Source organism: Pipistrellus kuhlii, unplaced genomic scaffold, assembly GCF_014108245.1.
Source record: "Pipistrellus kuhlii isolate mPipKuh1 unplaced genomic scaffold, mPipKuh1.p scaffold_m20_p_41, whole genome shotgun sequence".
In the NCBI taxonomy this organism is placed as follows: domain Eukaryota; kingdom Metazoa; phylum Chordata; class Mammalia; order Chiroptera; family Vespertilionidae; genus Pipistrellus; species Pipistrellus kuhlii.
In genome coordinates, this window is record NW_023425542.1 from 995,885 (window position 1) to 1,015,382 (window position 19,498).

Consider the following 19,498-nt stretch of genomic DNA (forward strand, 5'->3'; position numbering starts at 1 on the left):
CCCCTCTTAAGATAAAAAATACAATACAAAACAATTGATTTCTTATCTTGATGTAAAGTTGCTTCCCATGTGTTTTGTTTTCTAAAACAGTCTCAAGGATGATTTATTTTCTTTCATATTGTTTAGCTCTAATAATGGTTACCAGAGTCAGGCATGCCATTTCACGTGTCCTGTGAGCCTAAAAAACTCACCGTTCTGAATGGGGATGCTAAAAGTAGTTGAGTTGAATTAAAACAGGCAATTTTTTCTTCTAAAGGAATGAAAGCACCCTGAGAAAGAAATTTCTTTTTGATCCACTAGAGGGAAGAGTTACTTAAAAAATAAGAAGTTTTTAAGAAGCCCTAACAGGTTTTGCTCAATGGATAGAGTGTCGGCCTGCAGACTCAAGGGTCCCAGGTTCGATTCCGGTCAAGGGCATGTATCTTGGTTTCGGGCATATACCTGGTGGGGAGTGTGCAGGAGGCAGCTGATCGATGTTTCTCTCTCATCGATGTTTCTAACTCTCTATCCTTGTCCCTTTCTCTCTGTAAAAAAAATCAATAAAATATATTTTTAAAAAGTTTTTAGGAAGAGGGGGATGGAGCGAATGAGAGGGGAAAGATTGGCCTCAGAAAGGGTTCAGAATATGTCCACATCTGGGCTGATTTCCGGGTGGAGGTTTTGAGGAACACGGACTCTGTCAGCCTGAGACGTGGTGCCTCACCCAGCGATGCCTGGGCGATGGAACCTCGTGCTGTTGTCCCTGACCACGCGGGAGCAGTGGGACTGTCGGTGGCGGTCCTGTGCTGGACCCCAGGTCACCTCTGGAACCCGGCACAGCGTTCCTGTCGAGCATGGCTGAGCCCTCTTGCAGAAAGCCAGCTCTGACTGCTCTTAAAAAGCCTCTCCGGCCACTTCGTGGCTCTCTAGCCATTAATTGTTTTGGGTACATGTGCTTATCATGAATGAGTTGAGGACTTTTCTCCATTCGACTGAGCAATGTGCCGGAATTGTAACTATTGCCCTCCATCGGTTGTACATCTATTTCTTCATTAGTCCCCAGTAAACACGTACGGAGCCCCTGGAGTGTTGCACACACAGTGGCGGACAGGAACACAGTACACAGACAACTAAGACGTCCCTGCCCTCCATGCGCCTCACCCTGGGCCTGTGGTGAAGGTGGGATCCTTGACTAATCCACAAATTATCTTTTCTTCCTTAGGCTCTGCTCCACCTCTGGGTCATGATTGTTCTGTTGACTTACACACCGGAAATGCACCATGACCAGCCCCATGGCAATTGAACTGGACCTAGTTGTTTCAATGACTGGTTGTCTGTTTCCAGACATTGGATCTGTAAAAGGTCAACTGCTTCAAATTCCTCAAGAGGGCGCCCAAGATTGTTTTATCACTACAAGCTTTTAACTTTTTAAGTTATTATACAAGTACTCTGCTACCTAAATCTTCCTCTAATTTCCGTCAAATGGTAAGAGTTTCTAAAACAGACGATAATTTAACAAGCTCAGCTCTGCTTTTTCTGAGATGGGTGGCTCCGTGTATATATGTACACACAGATGCTGGGAGGTTCACCTCTACAGACCAGCCTGTATTTTACTGATACTCATTATGGGTTGTAATCAGGGAAGCTAATTGTATTTAGTGACATAAATAAAGGTTTTCTTTTTGATAATTCAGTCTGCTTTTGTATTTTTCTGTATTTAACTTTACAAATACACTTTTTTCCCTTTTGGTATGCCTCACCCAAGGAGTGAGTATATAGTTTCCATTATTTTTTAGAGAGAATATAAGGGAGGGGCAGGGAGACAGGAGAACAAAACATCAATGTGAGGGAGATACATCAATTGGTTGCCTCCTGCATGCATCCCAGTCTCGGGGAGGGGTGCCAGGCAAGGATCAAACCTGCAACCCAGCCGAAACCGGTTTGGCTCAATGGATAGAGCGTCGGCTTGGGGACTGAAGGGTCCTGGGTTCGATTCCGGTCAAGGGCATGTACCTTGGTTGCGGGCATATCCCCAGTAGGGGGTGTGCAAGAGGCAGCTGATCGATGACTCTCTCTCATTGATGTTTCTAACTATCTCTCTCCCTTCCTCTCTGTACAAAATCAATAAAATAAAAAATAAAATAAATAAATAAAAAAACTCTGCAACCCAGGTACGTGCCCTTGACTGGAAATCGAACCTGAGACCCTCTAGGGCACAGGCCAACACTCCAACCACTGAACCACGCTGGCCAGGGCAAACTTTGCAAATTTACTTCTGACATGTTAAAGGCCTGATTGGTAGAAAGAAATCTTCTTATAAAATATACTATGCATTTATCTTTTTAAAAATAATAGTTTTTTTTATTCCCATTAAACCAGACCTTTCCAGATGGCCAGATGACAGAGGCAATGGCAGCAGCTGGCATCACTCACGGTTGGTTCTCAGTGGGCTGCCCCTTCCCCAGTGTGGGGTTTCCCCTCCCCGACCCCTGCACCCAATTCCTTCCACTCTGTCATTCATCGCCCCCCTCCGCCCTTGTTTCCTTCCTCAGCCTACACCTCCAGCCTCTGCCTCAGGACATCGCAGCCCCTGCTTGTGCAATTAGGAATCGAATCTTTCAGCAACCTTTGCATTTTTAAAACACTCCAGTGCAGAGACAGAACAGAGTTATTCTTTGAAGAGAGACACTTCCTTTGCTTTAAGTCCAGTATAATGTCTGTTCTGACTTCTTTTCTACACGTCTCAGTTCTTTTACTGACCCCTGGGCTCTCGTGGGCTCTCTTCAAATGTAATCAATATGCATGGTGGGACAAAAGTAGTTTACAGTTCACATGGAAAAAACACAACCATCCATAAATAACACGCCACGTCTCACATCCCCACAACCGTAACCTCCCCTTGCCTCACCCCGCGTGAGGCTCGGGCTGTGAGAGGGAGAGTCCGTCCAGTCAGAGGTGTCTGAGGCCGCCTGCCGATGCCCCTCCAGAAACCTGACCGGAGTTTCTGCTCTTAATGAGATCTCTCTGTGAGGTCCATTGACCTGCGACTTTAGTTAAGAATTGTTCAAGCGTTTGGGTGCACTGCTGCATGTACCAGAAAATGTTTAAAGGCCATTCTAGGTGTGTTTGGGCTTTTTCTCCACTTAGCATGAATGGAAAAGGCGCTTGGGGTGTCAACTCACAAACCTGTAGGATTTGTAACAGGTCTGTTCTCAAGGGTGCTAGCCTGTCAAGAGTCTGAGCTGCAGAGTCAGATCTGGTCTTACACGGAGTAAAAAGTTTATTCTTGTTAATATCTTATTTTTAAACAATGTTTTTCTTTAAAAATATTTTTTTAATTGATTTCAGAGAGGAAGGGAGAGGGAGAGAGAGATGAGAGAGAATCATTGATCGGCTGCTTCCTATACGCTCCACACCAGGGATGGAATTGTGACCTGGTTCATGGGTCGATGCTCAACCAGTGAGCCAGGCGGGGTTTGTCAATACCTTTTAAAGGTTGCCCCCCTCCCTCTAATTTGGAAACATTTCTGGAAAATGATTAAAACCAGGTTACATACTTGAAATGGAAAACAGCACATGCTCCATCATCGTGTATTCCAGACTTCCCGTCTCCGCGTGTCCTGGCTTTTGTTGGTATGGCTCTAAATCTTTTGTTCAGTTTTTACACATTCTTGGCTTTGGAAATAGTTTGACAAAGTGCTTCCGAGATTATTCCTTAAATCTCTCATGAGTTTCAGGTTTGGTATTCTTGACCACTAACAGACTCTTCGGGGGATTTTTAAGGGCTGTCCCTTACCCTCAGAGAACACAAAACCTTTGGCCTAATTAAAAGGATTGTGTGAGGGCCGAATTTTTTTCCTTCCTAACACAATGTGGTCATTTAAGGACCTCCTATGTATGTGCACATACACACACATGTTGGCAGAGCTCTTGTACTGCTCTGTATGCATGTGTCAGTGTAAAAACCAGTTTGTTGTCATAAGAAAATGTCCCTTTCTCCAGACTTGGTGCTTACCAAAACCCACCATTTCTATTGCTACGGAACAAAAACTTTCAAGGAGGAGCCGGGGCTTTGTTAAAATGTGTGGAACCAGGCTCACCCTGTCTGTGCTGTTGATGGGGAGTAGGATGCTGGGCTGGGCAGTCTGGCCTTGACTTAGGAAGGCTTACATCCATCTCGCCCTGTGGGCAAACCACTGGACTACTCAAATGTGCCTCATCTGCTGCAGCTCCCGTGGCGAGAGGCCAGCTGTCTTGGAAAAGGCCAGTAGGGGCATCCTGATCCGGATGGACTGGAAGGAAAGACCTGGAAAAGCCAAAGAAGACTGTCAGGAACTAAAGGCCTGAGGCACATGAGGCTGTAAGAAGTGACAGAAGGAAATCTTCGCGGTTGTTCCTAACACGTTAATTTCTATAAACTCCTGAGTAAACACAGAGTAAATGAGTCTGCACTTCCACAGACACGGACTCTAATGCCTCACAGTAAGCGAAACTGCCTTTTGTAAGAACACTTCGAGTGTCAAGTGTATTATATACAGAAGCCTCATTTATAGAAGATGCCTCAAAAAAAGTGCCCGGCCAGTGTGGCTCAGTGGTTGAGTGTCAACCTATGAACCAGGAGGTCACGGTATGATTCCTGGTCAGAGCACATGCCATGGTTTTAGGCTCAATCCCCCATGGAGGCATGCAGAAGGCAGATAATCAATGATTCATCATCGATGTTGCTATCTCTCCCTTTCCCTTCTCTCTGAAGTGAATTTTTTTTTAAGTGGTAAAATAATTTTAAGCCATAACAAGACTACCAAGTCATTCAGATTATGGGGACCTGTGTGCTGGCCCTTCCAGGACGTGGGAATAGAGTGGTGAACAACAGAAGTCCCTGCCCTGGTGAAACTTACATTCAGACAGGGAAGGCAGACCATAGACACATCACTGAGTGTAAGTGCCATGAAATCAAATGAAGTGAAGGTACAAAGAGGTGATGGGGAGGAAGGCAGAGGTGACAGTTGTGCAAGACCTGGATCTGAACTGGGGCATGCTTGGTGTGTGACAGGAGCAGAGCAGCAAGGAGGCCAGCATGGCTGGAACAGTGAGGGCCATGGGGGAGGCACGGGAGCCAATGGGGGGCCGATCTGGTAGGGACCTGTGGGTCAACATAAAGAGTTTGAATCTGAAATCCCCTTTCGTTTCCCTTCAGTAACACTTTCTGCCCCTGAGCCACCCATCACCTTGTTTAGGGAAAACCTTTAAAAGCCTATGTTTCAGAATAAATCTAGAGACTATAGTTGTTCCACATGCAAATGCTAAATAGTACAGAATATGTTTTGTTGATGTGAGGGCAGGCTAAACCTGAGAAGGTAATTTTCCACTGAGGTTACAAAGAATTCCAAATCGATGAACTTGTGCCTTCTCCCATCACTTTTTGGTCTCCTCTGCTTAGGACACTTCCCTTCTTGGCTCCTGTTCCCTCTTGGTGTCAGCTAAATGCCACTTTTAAAAATATATATATATATATATTTTATTGATTTTTCACAGAGAGGAAGGGAGAGATATAGAGAGCTAGAAACGTCGATGAGAGAGAAACATCGACCAGCTGCCTCTTGCACACCCCCTACTGGGGATGTGCCCGCCACTCAGGTACATGCTTTGACCGGAATCGAACCTGGGACCTTTCAGTCCGCAGACTGACACTCTACCACTGAGCCAAACTGGTTTCGGCAAAAATGCCACTTTCTCTATAAAGTTGGAATCCCTCCTGCTCTTCCCCCCTACTCCCCCCAAAAAAGAATATATAAATATTAGGGTAGGTATCTACAGAAGGCAGAAAAATGACCCTTCCAAAGATATCCCTGAAACCCATGAATAATGGCAAAAGGGACACTTTGCAGATATGGCTAAATTAAGGATTATAACACAAGGACATTATCCTGAGTTACCCAGCTGTGCCCAAAGTAAGGGTCTTTAAAAAAACGGAGAAGAAAGCAGCAGAGTCAGACAGAGATGTGATGACAGAGTCAGAAATCAGAATGATTCAACTGCTGGGCTTGGAGATGGGTGAAGGGACCATTGGCCAAGGGGTGCACAGGGCCTCTGGAGGCCCGAAGAGACCGAACTCTAAGCCAGACTCTAAGCTTGATGTATCTGCCTCATCACTAGTGTATCTCCAGAGCCTAGAAGAGCACAAGGCACTTATCAAGTACTCCATGTAAATTCTGGGATAAACAATTTCAAAACTAGGACTAACGAGGAACAGTGCCATGTGACAACAAAGAAATATAAACTTAAAACCAGCTGCTAGCTTCTGGCTTGCTTTCTTAGTTGTGGCGCTGGGAAAGTCACTAACCATCCCTGACCTCAATCTCCTCATCTTTAAGAATGGGGAAGCTGAAAGAGCCACATGGAGTTTCCTCGTAGATAAAAAGGGCACTTTCCAAGGTGAACATGAATTCAAATGTCAGTTTTTTATCGGGTGGTATATATATGGGCTGAGAAACTGGAAAACAGCCCTGCTGACAACCAGCCATGCTCCCAGCAGAGCATAAACAACACTAGAACAACACATTGTCAAGGCCACTCTTGTGAGCATGAAAATTGCTAAACACCCGGACAAGCATCGCTTCTTTCTGGGCAATGGCTGCTGCTTCACCAGTAACAACTCGTCCCCCCTGGAACTCCTCCGGGATGCATCAGGGAGGCACTCAGTCACCACACGGCCCCTGCTTCTCCACAGCATCCAACCCAGACTGGCGCCTGATTCTTTTTTAAATAGATTTTTGTTGATTTTAGAGAGGAAGAGAGAGAGAGAGAGAGAGAGAGAGAGAGAGAGAGAGAGAGAGAGAGAGAGAGAGAGACATCAATGATGGGAGAGAATCATTGATCGGCTGCCTCCTGCACGCCCCCTACTGGGGAGCAAGCCTGAAACCTGGGCATGTGCCCTTGACTGGAATCAAACCTGAGACCCTTAAGTTTGCAGGCCAATGCTCTACTCACTGAGCCAAACGGCTAGGGCTGGCCTCTCATGATCATCCAACACAACACAAACCTGGTAAGAAGCCCCTCTAGTCTCCCCTATTGAGGTGCCCCTGAGGACACATTCTCCCTTGCTGCAGCAAGCTTGAAAAGCCTCATTTGGGGAGGAATGGAGGGGGTGTCTGAGTTCTGTTTGTTTTGTCTGCAGATGTGGTCAGGTCAGTTGACTTTGATAGAAGTTCGTAATCAATTCCATGATTTTACAGACAAGCAAACAAGTTTAGCAACACATTAAGGCCCTCCAATTAGCTATAAAAATGAGATCAAACATATCTCTTGTTTGTTTTCAGATAGCCATGGGCTTGAACTGTCTGGTTGCTGAACATGTCTGCTTACCAGATCTGTCTGGGACAGAGTCTTCTATTTCCCATCTTGGCTAGAATCTTCCAGGAGTTTTGTAGTTGCTGGAGAAAACCTGCCATATTTTTTTTTTTTTTTCAAAAAACACTTAGTCCTGGGGCAAAGCCAGATATGTTCCGATGAGAGTTAATTGTTCTCTATCAGTGTGAGAGGAAGCAGGTGTGCGCTCCCTGCTGCCATCCGATTATCCCTCTGCTCTCTAGGAGCCCACGCTCCATCAGCCACCCAGGCAGGAAATTGCCTTTCTGCAGAAGGTAAACAAGAGGGTTTGCTTTATTTTTAGCCATAAAATGAGACCTACAAAAACATTTTAAATCCTTTGGGTGTTTTCTTCATTATGAAAGTAATATCCCCTAATTGTGAAAAATACAGTAAAGTATAAAGAATAAAGTTTCACCCTAGATGGTTTGGTTCAGAGGACAGAGCGTAGGCCTGCAAACTGAAGGGTACCAGGTTCGATTCCAGTCGGGGGCACATGCCTAGGTTGTGGGCTCGATTCCCAGTAGGGGACTTGCAGGAGGCAGCCGTTCCATGATTGATCCATGATTCTCTCTCATCATGGATGTTTCTCCCTCTCTCTCTCTCTCTCTCTCTCTCTCACTCACTCTCTCTCTCTCTCCCTCCCTTCATCCCTCCCTCCCTCCCTCTTCTTTCCTCTCTAAAATAAAATAAAATAAAATAAAATAAAATAAAATAAAAAGAATAAAGCCTCATGCATTGATAGACCAGCAGTCCAAACTAATAAGTCTTCACATTTGGCCTGTTTCCTTCCAGTCTTTTTTCCTCATTGTGTATGTGTATGAATGTAGGAAAGTCCAGAAGTGGAGAAAAAAGCAGCTTATAGTAGAAGTCACACTGTGTATGCAATTTTTTTAAATTTTAATTGTATTTTAAAATCCTATATCCTATAGAATAAAGAGGTAATGTAAATTGACCCTCATGCCCTTGCACAAGATATCCACCCCCATGTGGTCAAATATGGTCACCATAAGATACTGGCAGGGGAGGTTAGTTGTGGGCGATCAGGCCAGCAGAGGAGGACAGTTGGGGCAACCAGGCCTGCAGAGGAGGACAGTTGGGAGTGACTAGGCCTGCAGGGGAGGGCAGTTGGGGGGATCAGGCCTGCAAAGAAGGGCAGTTAGGGGCGACCAGACCAGCAGAGGAGGGCAGTTAGGGGTGCCTGGGCCAGCAGGAGAGGGAAGTTGGGGGCAATTAGGCCAGTGGCCTCCAGGGGCATCTCTGGTTAGGGGAATATCAGGCTGGCAGGGGAGCAGTTAGGGGCAATCAGGCAGGCAGGCAGGTGAGTGGTTAGGAGCTAGAAGTCCTGGATTGTGAGAGGGATGTCCCAGATTGGAGAGGGTGCAAGCTGGGCTGAGAGACACCCCCCACCCAGTGCACAAATTTCACACACCAGGCCTCTAGTTACATAATACACGCTCACTGTAAAAATTCCAAGCATTCCCGTACACAGAGCAAAAAGTTCTAGTGCCCTTTTAGCACCATCCCATCCACGTCCTTCCCAGGATGACTACTGTTAAATTAGGAAGAGATCAGCTTTAGTGCTCACCTGTAAATACTCAGTAAATAAGTGTTCAGCAGTGGGTAGGGGTAGGGGTGGCAGTTGTTGAATAGTTTCCATCCCTTTGTGGCAGCCAGACCCTAAGCTGACTGACAATGATTGCTCACCTCCTGGCGTCCATGCCTGTGTGTAATTCCCTCCTCATGAGTGCCGGTGGGACCAACAGAACATGGCAGACGTGATGCTATGTCACTGTCTCGATTTGGTTACATTAGAAGGCAAAGGTGTTAGGACACCAGCCTGGTGATTTCATTACACAGTGCAAGATTCTATCCTAGCAGGCTGGGTTCTCCTCGTTGGCTTGATGGAGTGAGGGGTCGTGTTGAGGAAGCCTAGGTGTCAGGGAACTGTGGGTAGCATGCAGCACCTTGTGGCAGCCTCTAGCTGATGGGCAGCAAGAAGTTGGGGCCCTCAGTTACACAACTGCAGGGAAGTGAATTCTGCTGAGTGAGCTTGTCAGCAGATGTTCCTCCAGTCGGGCTTCCATAGTAGACCACAGCCCTGGCTGCCGATTGCAGCCATGAAAGACCCAGAACAGAGGACCCAGCTAAACTATGCCTGGACTTCTTGACATTTATCCTGTAGAAGGGCCCACAGTACGGACTTGTCTGACTCCTAATGATTAGATCCAGGTTTAATATTTTGGGGATGGACACTGTATCGGTGATGTCGGGTTGACACATCCATTCAGGAGGCACACAATGCCAGTGATGCTAAGATTAATCACTTGGTTAAATTGGTTCCTGCCAGATCTTGGCTTAGTTGTTTACTGATCAATAAACAATCATCAATAGGGAATGCTGGGAAGCAAGGTAGAGGTCACCCACGTGAGGGTTGCAATGCTACCACTTTGTGGCTGAACAATTATTACTAACTAAAGGCCCGGTGCAGGAGGCGTCCCTCAGCCTTGCCTGAGTCCTCTGGCAATCTGGGACCACTCGCCTCTAACCACTCACCTGTCTGCCTGCCTGCTCGCCCCTCACCACTTGCCTGCCTGCCTGCTTGCTTCTAACCACTCACCTGCCTGCCTACTTGACCCTAACAGCTCGCCTGCCTGCCTGCTTACTCCTAACCACTCACTTGCCTGCTCAGTGCGTGTGATAGTGACCAGTTGTTCCTCCTTACTGGTCGCTTAGACTTTATAGAGATAGATAGTTGTTCAGTAATGATAGCTAGGCCTGCTGCTTCAAACCAAGCATCTATACACAGGAAGTCTTTGATCACATGCAAAGCTAGTGGCAGTTTAACACTGCCACTTTCAAAGTCGTGAATGGGTGTCAATAATTCTAGGACATCTGCAACAACTGTAATGTGATATAGAAATATCTGTGACTTCCATTGGTAGCAAATTCACAGGTAAATGGTTGTTGTCTAGACTTATCATTAAAGAAATATGCCAAATTTTAGTTAGAGAATAAAGAAAATAATTATGTATTTCCCCCCATTTAAGTTAATGGGCCTTCTGAATTTCATCTCAAGGTACAACAGTGGATTCTGCGTTCACAACCTCTGCATAGATGGAAGGAGCTCGGGTCCCTGGGCCACTGCTCATGGCAGGTCCCCTGAGGGCCACCGACTTGCTCTGAGTGAACAGTAAATGAACTCTTACTCTTCTGGGCCACTGAGGTTTGAAAGTTGCTTGTTGTAGCAGCTAGCAATGCTTACTCTAACTCATGTAGAAATTGAGCCTTCGGTTCAAGAAGTTTAAGGAACCCCGGAAGGATGAGCCAGGACTAGAACCCGGCAATCTGACCCAGGTCCATTGTGGGGCTGCATGTACATCCCCATTTCTCTAAGCTTCACATGCCTCAGCTTTTTTCTTAGTAAAAAAACATGAAACTAAAATGAAACATTGCTTAGAAATGCTTTGGGGGGGGGGGGCCTACAAGTTCAAGGTCAGCGTGTTATTAAGACCATTCCTCCAGCAACGAGTAGTGGAAATGGATAAGCCTGCGACTCAGACCGAACTGGTCCTGCCAATGGCCTGGCCAGTCACTGGTCCCCTCCGAGCCTCTGTTTCCTCCTCTGTGAGGTAGGGACCGAGCTCTGCCATGGTTGCAAGGATTCGCTGGGATGACCTGTGCGACCATGTCTGGTTCAGCTGGGTAAGTGCAGGCTCCCCTCCCCAGGGTCTCCTGCTCATGGGGAAAACCCCAGGCGCTTAGAAGGAGCAGCTTTGCCAGGCCACCCGATGAGAAGAGGGCATCTCTGCAAATTCCGTTTCCTCAATCACCCTCTGCCGAGTGCTATTTCCTGCCAAGGCTTAATTAAATTTGGAGCAGCGAGCACACATAATTAATGGTGAGGCTCGTTAGGCGGGGCTTTGGTTAACGTCTACGACGGCGGAAGATTCTGGTCCCGGGCAATTAGTATTTATTGTGTAATTAGGATGCTCAGTTGGCAGGGAGAGGGTGAACAGCTTGCCTGTCTGAGTGGCAGATGGAGGGCTGGGCCTCCCTCGGCTGGGCATTGCAGGCGGGATGCGGGCAGCAGTCCTGGGAGGGGGTGTGGCCTGGCTGCCTTTTGTGCATGGAGGCCACACGACATCTCGAACCCTGGGCCACTCTACCTTCAGTGGGCAGCTTTCAGGCCAGAGTCAGCATCAAAAGCCTGGATGGGGCATACTAGAACTCTGAGTTACGATAAAAATGGAAAAAGAAATTAGTTAAGTTTTTGAACAGGTAATATTTTCACATGGCTCTAACATCAAAATGTGCGAAGAGACAGCCTGGCAGTCTTTCTTGCACCCTGACCCCCATCTGCCTAGTTCCCACCCCCACTGCCTGCACACACACACACATCCACAGGCAAAATAGGTACCTACGGGCCCTGGGTTTCTCTGGATCCTTTTCAGAAGTCCTATTATCCTCCTATATAATAAAAGGGTAATATGCAAATTGACCCTAACAGCACGCTCACTGACCACCTGAGCAGATGCTCAATGCAGGAGCTGCCCCCTGGTGGTCAGTGTGCTTCCATCAGGGGAGTGCTGCTCAGCCAGAAGCCAGCTCATGGCTGCCATCCCAGCGGCAATGGCAGGAGCCTCTTCCACCTCCACATCAGCACTAAGGATGCCCGACTAACGGCTTAGGAGGGGAGCGAGCCTAAGCTATCAGTCAGACATCCCCTGAGGGGTCCTGGACAGTGAGAAGGCGCGGGCCGGGCTGAGGGACTCCCCCCCCACACCCCAGTGCATGAATTTTCATGCACTGGGCCTCTAGTACATATATAAACAAATCCAAATATCTACCCTCCCACTTTCTTTTAAAAACACAAACGTTGCCTAGCTGGTGTGGCTCAGTGGTTGAGCATTAGCCTATGAACCAGGAGGTCACGGTTCTTTTTCCAGTCAGGGCGCATGCCCGGGTTGCGGGCTCGATCCCATTGTTGAAGTGCAGGAGGCAGCCAATCAGTGATTCTCTCTCATCACGCCCGAGTCACTTCTGGTCCCATTCCACCGCTGAGGAACGGTGCCCCGGCTGGCGCTGGGAAGTGTGTCCAGCTGCAAGTGTGCCAGCAGGAAGGAGGCAGGGGCTCGGAGGGCGGGACAGCGCTACGCGGAGCACAGGGGTGCTCAGGGCAGCGGACTCTGCCCACACCGGGACGCAGGCTGCCTGTCCCTGTGCACTGAGCACACACAGCGCGCACCCCTCGGCGAGCCTTCCTGTTCCGGGCCCAGGGCTTCGGTGTGGGAGTTGGACGGTGGTGACGGTGGCACACGGTGTGGACTTAGAAACAATGGCCTCAGCGGCACATGTGTCTGAGCTCTGTGTGTTTTACCACCACTGACCCTCAGAGTGACCTCTGGGACCTACAGACGTTACGTTAGAACCGGGGAGCCACACTGGTTCGTGGGCTTTCCCGGATGTGCCGCACGCAGCAAAGTGCCTTGGGGGGGGAAGGGGGGTGCCGTACGGAACTGTCCTTTCCGCTCAGGGTTTCTGTCAGCTCACAGCGGCTCTGGAGGAGGCCCATTCATCTAAAAGCCCTCCCCTCGCTCTGCACTGGACACGAAGCCTGGGTCTTGTCAGCCGCCGTCCCGCAGCGAGCCAGCCGCCGGCTGCGTGTCTTCCCGACGGGCCTGGACAGGCTCTGGGCCGAGAGGGTCGGCTGGGGCGCGCCCCGGGGCCAGGGGTGACGCGGCTCAGCCAGCACTTGAGATCGGCTGTTCATCACCCCGGCGGGACCCTGCTCCCTCCAGGAGCTCACAGACGGGGGACACGTGCGAGGGTCACCCGCCGGGGCAGGCTCAGGAGGGCGTCGGGAATATGGGCGCGGGGGTGGAGGGACCGAAGCCATAAAAACCAGCCCCTCTGGGGTTCGGGTTCCAGCATCCGGGCCTCCGTCTTCCCGTCTTCAAATGGAACAGCCACCTGCTCCTGCCCTGCCAGGTCTCCAGGGGCTAAGGAGGGGCACTGACTGCCCGCTCTGTGCTGGTGCCACACGGATCCTCACCCCCCACAGGGGAGGAAGCCGAGGCCACGGAGACCTGGGGACCGGCTCCGGGTCACAGCCCGCTCCGTGCCGGGGGCTGGGGAGTCCTGGTGGGCTTTGAGGGCTGGCTGGGGTCATGTCCAGGGGGTTTAGGACATTTTTTTCAGACAGATCCTATATCAAATTACACCCCTCTCCCCCCAAGATTGAAGCTACTTTTTTTCCTGCCTTGAATTCACTGTTTTAAATAATTTACAATTGTTTTAAATAACTCTCAATTGCTTTAAGTATTAGCATTTAAAAAAAATTTTTTTTAATTGATTTTTTTACAGAGAGGAAGGGAGAGGGATAGAGAGTTAGAAACGTCGATGAGAGAGAATCATCGATCAGCTGCCTCTTGCATACCCCCCACTGGGCAACCAAGGTACATGCTCTTGACCAGAATCGAACCCGGGACCCTTCAGTCCGCAGGCCGACGCTCTATACACTGAGCCAAACCGGTTTCGGCTTTAAGTACTAGCATTCATTGTTTTAAACAATTTACTGGTCAAAAACTGGTCAACATTCTTTGTAGAGCATTTCCATAGAAAAGGAAGATAAGACCGCCGGTAGTCAGCCCTCCTGGGAGTATTGCTCCAGGTCCTTTACACCATGGCTCTTCACTCACCCACACAACTGACTCTTCCTGGGCACTGTCCGGGGCACCAGGACTCCGACCAGAGAACAGCACTGATTCCCGACCTCAAGGAGCCGGCAGTGGAGACACAGGCTCACACGCCCACGCCCGCAGTTTGGTCTGGTTTTGGCGGGTGCTCACAGGATGTCGCAGAGCCGGTTCTTCCTCAGGGCTTTAGGAGAGCAGCCACTCCATGGGCACGCTGTGTTCCATCCTGCAGACGCACCATCGTTCATCTCCCGGGGCCGCTGCGGAGCCCGCAGCGCTTCCGTGACCATCTTTCAGCGCAGTCTTTGTGCTCATCTCCTTTCCTTAGGCCAGTGGTCGGCAAACTCATCAGTCCGCAGAGCCAAATATCAACAGCACAACGATTGACATTTCTTCGGAGAGCCACATTTTTTAAACGTAAACTTCTTCTAACGCCCCTTCTTCAACATAGACTCGCCCAGGCCGTGGTGTTTTGTGGAAGAGCCACACTCAAGGGGCCAGAGAGCCGCACGTGGCTCTCGAGCCGCAGGTTGCTGGCCACGGCCCCAGGCTAACTACCTACCTAGCAGTGGAATTGCAGGGTCGGAAGTGCAATGTGTCGCTCGTCCTCCATCAGCATGGATACGCTGGTTTCCTCTCGCTTCAGCCCGACAAGGGCTCTGCCAGCACTGAGCAGCACTTCATTACTTTTCTTACAAGTTATTTTTTTAAATATGTTTTCATTGATTTTAGAGATGGGGAGGGAGAGGGATAGAGAGATAGGAACATCGATGTGAAAGAGAAACATGGATCGGCTGCCTCTTATACATTCTCTACGGGAGAGGGGGCAGTCAAGTCTGCAGCCCCGGGCATGTTCCCTAACCAGGAATCAAACCGGCAACCTCTTGGTTCATGAGTAAGCACTCAACCACTGAGCCACACTGGCCCAGCCTTACTTTTGGTATAATTTCAAATTTACAGCAAGATTGCAGGAACAGCACCAAGAACTCCTCCTTTACCCAGATTGACCAAGCGCTAATGTTTCCCCCTTTGCACCCTCCTCGTCCTCCTCCCTATTTTCTGAACAATTTGAGATTAAATTGCAGGTGTGTGACTCTTCACCCTCAAATATCTCAGGCTGTGTTTCCCAACAACCTCTTGTGTAAACACCGAACAGTTACAAACGTCAGTAATTTAACCTCGGTTCAATGCTTCCGTTCTCTAATCCATAATCCATCGTCAGAATCTACCATTGACCCCAATCACGTCCCCTGAAGTCACCCCCTCCCCCGATCCAAGCGTGTGGCTGGATTGCCACGTCCCTCTGGTCCCCTTGAACCGGGCAGAGTGAGTGTTTTCCAAAACCTCGGGCAACTTGACGGGCCCCAAACGGTACGAGGTTATTTTCATGCCTGGTGCCCGGCGAAGCTGCGGTGTGAATGGCTCACTGGCGTGCCTCCTTCTGTGCGCTGCCCGATGGGGTCCCCATTGCTTGTGCCCGTCAGGGCGTCCCGCTCTATCCCACGAATGTATACCCGCCTTTTAGGAATCCGACGTGACCTTTCCCGAGTGGCCCCTGACCCGGGGAGAGAAGCGACTCGGTCCTCCAGGCGCCTGCGTGTCCCCGATCAGCCTCTTGGCCGGGGTTTTGAAAGAACACAGTTGCCTGTTCCCGGCGAGGACACCCCATCTGTCCTCCCGAACGCCGGGAGGATGGATGTGATTCCTGTTTGGCTTTGACGTTTCCTGTGGGTCTGACCCTCCGCCCACGCAGCTCTGTCTCCCCGAGGCCGCCTGCTGCGTGTCAGCGGCCCCCAGGCTGCTCTTGATCAATGGGTCCTGGCGCAGCGGCCGGGCTGTGTCTGGGAGGGGGCTGTGTCCGGGAGGGGGCTGTGTCCGGGAGGGGGCTGTGTCCGGGAGGGGGCTGTGTCTGGGAGGGGGCTGTGTCCCGGAGGGGGCTGTGTCCGGGAGGGGGCTGTGTCCCGGAGAGGGCTGTGTCCCGGAGGGGGCTGTGTCCCGGAGGGGGCTGTGTCCGGGAGGGGGCTGTGTCCGGAGGGGGCTGTGTCCCGGGAGGGGGCTGTGTCCCGGAGGGGGCTGTGTCTGGGAGGGGGCTGTGTCCGGGAGGGGGCTGTGTCCGGAGGGGGCTGTGTCCGGGAGGGGGCTGTGTCCGGGAGGGGGCTGTGTCCGGGAGGGGGCTGTGTCCCGGAGGGGGCTGTGTCCGGGAGGGGGCTGTGTCCGGGAGGGGGCTGTGTCCCGGAGGGGGCTGTGTCCCGGAGAGGGCTGTATCCGGGAGGGGGCTGTGTCCGGGAGGGGGCTGTGTCCGGGAGGGGGCTGTGTCCCGGAGGGGGCTGTGTCCGGGAGGGGGCTGTGTCCGGGAGGGGGCTGTGTCCCGGAGGGGGCTGTGTCCCGGAGGGGGCTGTGTCCGGGAGGGGGCTGTGTCCGGGAAGGGGGCTGTGTCTGGGAGGGGGCTGTGTCCGGGAGGGGGCTGTGTCCGGGAGGGGGCTGTGTCCGGAGGGGGCTGTGTCCGGAGGGGGCTGTGTCCGGGAGGGGGCTGTGTCCCGGAGGGGGCTGTGTCCAGGAGGGGGCTGTGTCCCGGAGGGGGCTGTGTCCGGAGGGGGCTGTGTCCGGGAGGGGGCTGTGTCCCGGGAGGGGGCTGTGTCCGGGAGGGGGCTGTGTCCGGGAAGGGGGCTGTGTCCGGGAGGGGGCTGTGTCCCGGAGGGGGCTGTGTCCGGGAGGGGGCTGTGTCCGGAGGGGGCTGTGTCCGGGAGGGGGCTGTGTCCGGAGGGGGCTGTGTCCGGGAGGGGGCTGTGTCTGGGAGGGGGCTGTGTCCCGGAGAGGGCTGTGTCCCGGAGGGGGCTGTGTCCGGGAGGGGGCTGTGTCCGGGAGGGGGCTGTGTCCCGGAGGGGGCTGTGTCCGGGAGGGGGCTGTGCACAGAGACAGCTCCTTGCAGGGGCAGACCGCACCCGTCCTGGGCTGCAGCGGCCTGGCCAGCCCAGCCCGGACCCAGCTGGGCGCGGTCCCTCCTCTGCAAGGCTCCCCGCGCCCCCCCCCCCCCCACACACACACACACATGCTGATCCACGGCCTCCAAGACAACAGCCAGCAGGGAAGCAGCTGTCACGTTGCCAGGGCACCACACGATGGCTTGTAATTATGATTTTATATGTAGATTTTATCGAGCCAGGTGTCACTCTTTTGTGCAGTCGTATAAAGGCAACTATTAAAAACAGGCACTTCTTCCATGTTCACGGCCGCACTCTGCTGAATCACATGTTGTTTTCCTTCTTTCGTGGGCTAATCTTTTAAATGAGGGAAAATTCAATTACATAAAAGTTAGAAGAAACAGGATCGTGAATCTCCAGGTAACCGTCATCATATCTGGCCTCGAGCACACACCCCTTGCCACCCCCCACCCTAGGTTAGTGGAGAAGGGACTTCGGACACCGCATCATTTTCTCTATAAGCTCTTGTGCAGGAGATAAGGTTTCTTTATTTTAAACGTGGCCCTGATATCGGGTCACACCTAAGAAGAACAATTTCTTACTGCCGCCAAAATACCGATCAACGCCGAATGTCCTCGTGTGCCGATGGTTTGGTCAAATTGGACCCAGGCGAGGCTGCGCTTTGCATGGGGTTGATGCACCTCTGCCGTCTATGCCCCTCCCTCGTTGTTTCCCTGGCGATTTATTTATGGAAAAAGCTGGGTGATGTGTCCTGAAGAGATTTTGCATTTTTCTTTCTTTTTTTTTTCTCCTCCAAATATATTTTTATTGATTTCAGAGAGGAAGAGAGAGGGAGAGAGATAGAAATATCAAGGATGAGAGAGAATCATTGATAGGCTGCCTCCTGCATGGCCCCCACCTGGAATGGAGCCCACAACCAGGCATGTGCCCTGGCCGGGACTCAAACCATGACCTCCTGGTTCTTAGGTTGATGCTCAACCACTGAGAATCACTGGCTGGGCATTTTGGGTTTTCCTGAAGGCATTTCTATAGTGTCATTGAGTGCTCCTCTGCCCCCATGTTTCCTGGGGCTTGGGAAGAGTTGGGAATGACTGCATTGATAGGGGCAATAGAGATGGGAGTGGACAGCCCAACCCTGCTCCCGACCTGCTGGGTCCGCGCTTGGGTGGGACACGCACATCCTTCTCCGGGTCTGTCTCAGTCAGGTGCGGGCCATGGGGGTCCACAGCTCCTCCTTTGTGCTGGCTTCTTGGACTTGGTTGGGGCATCTCCGGTTGGCAGTGATGAGCTTGGCCAGCCGCTCCAATCCAGGAAGTGAAGGCCGCTGGCTCAGCTGGTGCCAGAGACCCAGCTCCCATGCAGCCACCGTGAGAGCCTTGAGAGGGCGCCAGGGGCTGGGGCTGGGCCGCCGGCTCTGGTTCCCACTGGTGTTTAGATGCACTGCCTCTTGGTCACAAATACTGGGACATTTCTTCCCAAGGCCCCCAAGGAATGCTGGCTCTCCTCACCCCCCTTTTTATTGACTTTATTGAGATGCTTGGTTAGCAAAGTGATACAGGTTTCAGGTGCACAATTCCACAGCACACCGCCTGCACCAGTGCTATGTGTTCCCACCTGCTCCACTACTGTGTGTTCCCACCTGCACCAGTACTGTGTGTTCCCACCTGCTCCACTACTGTCTGTTCCCACCTGTCCCACTACTGTGTGTTCCCACCTGCACCAGCACTCTGTGTTCCCACCTGTCCCAGCGCTATGTGTTCCCACCTGCTCCAGCGCTGTGTGCTCCCACTTGCACCAGCCCTGTGTGTTCCCACCTGTCCCAGCCCTGTGTGTTCCCACCTGCACCAGTGCTGTGTGTTCCCACCTGCACCAGCGCTGTGTGTTCCCACCTGTCCCAGCCCTGTGTGTTCCCACCTGTCCCAGCCCTGTGTGTTCCCACCTGTCCCAGCCCTGTGTGCTTCCACCTGTACCAGCCCTGTGTGCTCCCACCTGCACCAGCGCTGTGTGCTCCCACCTGCACCAGCCCTGTGTGTTCCCACCTGTCCCAGCGCTGTGTTCCCACCTGCACCAGCACTGTGTGTTCCCACCTGCACCAGCCCTGTGTGTTCCCACCTGTCCCAGCCCTGTGTGTTCCCACCTGTCCCAGCCCTGTGTGTTCCCACCTGTCCCAGCGCTGTGTGTTCCCACCTGTCCCAGCCCTGTGTGCTTCCACCTGTACCAGCCCTGTGTGCTCCCACCTGCACCAGCCCTGTGTGCTCCCACCTGCACCAGCGCTGTGTGCTCCCACCTGCACCAGCCCTGTGTGTTCCCACCTGTCCCTGCGCTGTGTGTTCCCACCTGCACCAGCACTGTGTGCTCCCACCTGCACCAGCGCTGTGTGTTCTCACCTGCACCAGCCCTGTGTGTTCCCACCTGTCCCAGCCCTGTGTGTTCCCACCTGTCCCTGCGCTGTGTGTTCCCACCTGCACCAGCACTGTGTGCTCCCACCTGCACCAGCGCTGTGTGTTCTCA

At 51.7% G+C, this 19,498-nt stretch overlaps 1 protein-coding gene across 3 annotated transcripts in view; it reads left to right on the forward strand.

Annotated features, from left to right (window-relative positions):
* Window positions 1-1,668, forward strand: part of GOLGA5 (golgin A5) — a 35,408-nt gene extending 33,740 nt beyond the window's left edge. For all 3 annotated transcript variants that reach the window (XM_036411575.2, XM_036411577.2, XM_045571939.1), the window contains exon 13: window positions 1,202-1,668. In XM_036411575.2, coding sequence (XP_036267468.1) covers window positions 1,202-1,282 — 81 coding nt within the window. In that variant the 3' untranslated portion in view covers window positions 1,283-1,668. The remainder of the gene's footprint in view (window positions 1-1,201) is intronic.
* Window positions 1,669-19,498: the final 17,830 nt, after the last annotated feature.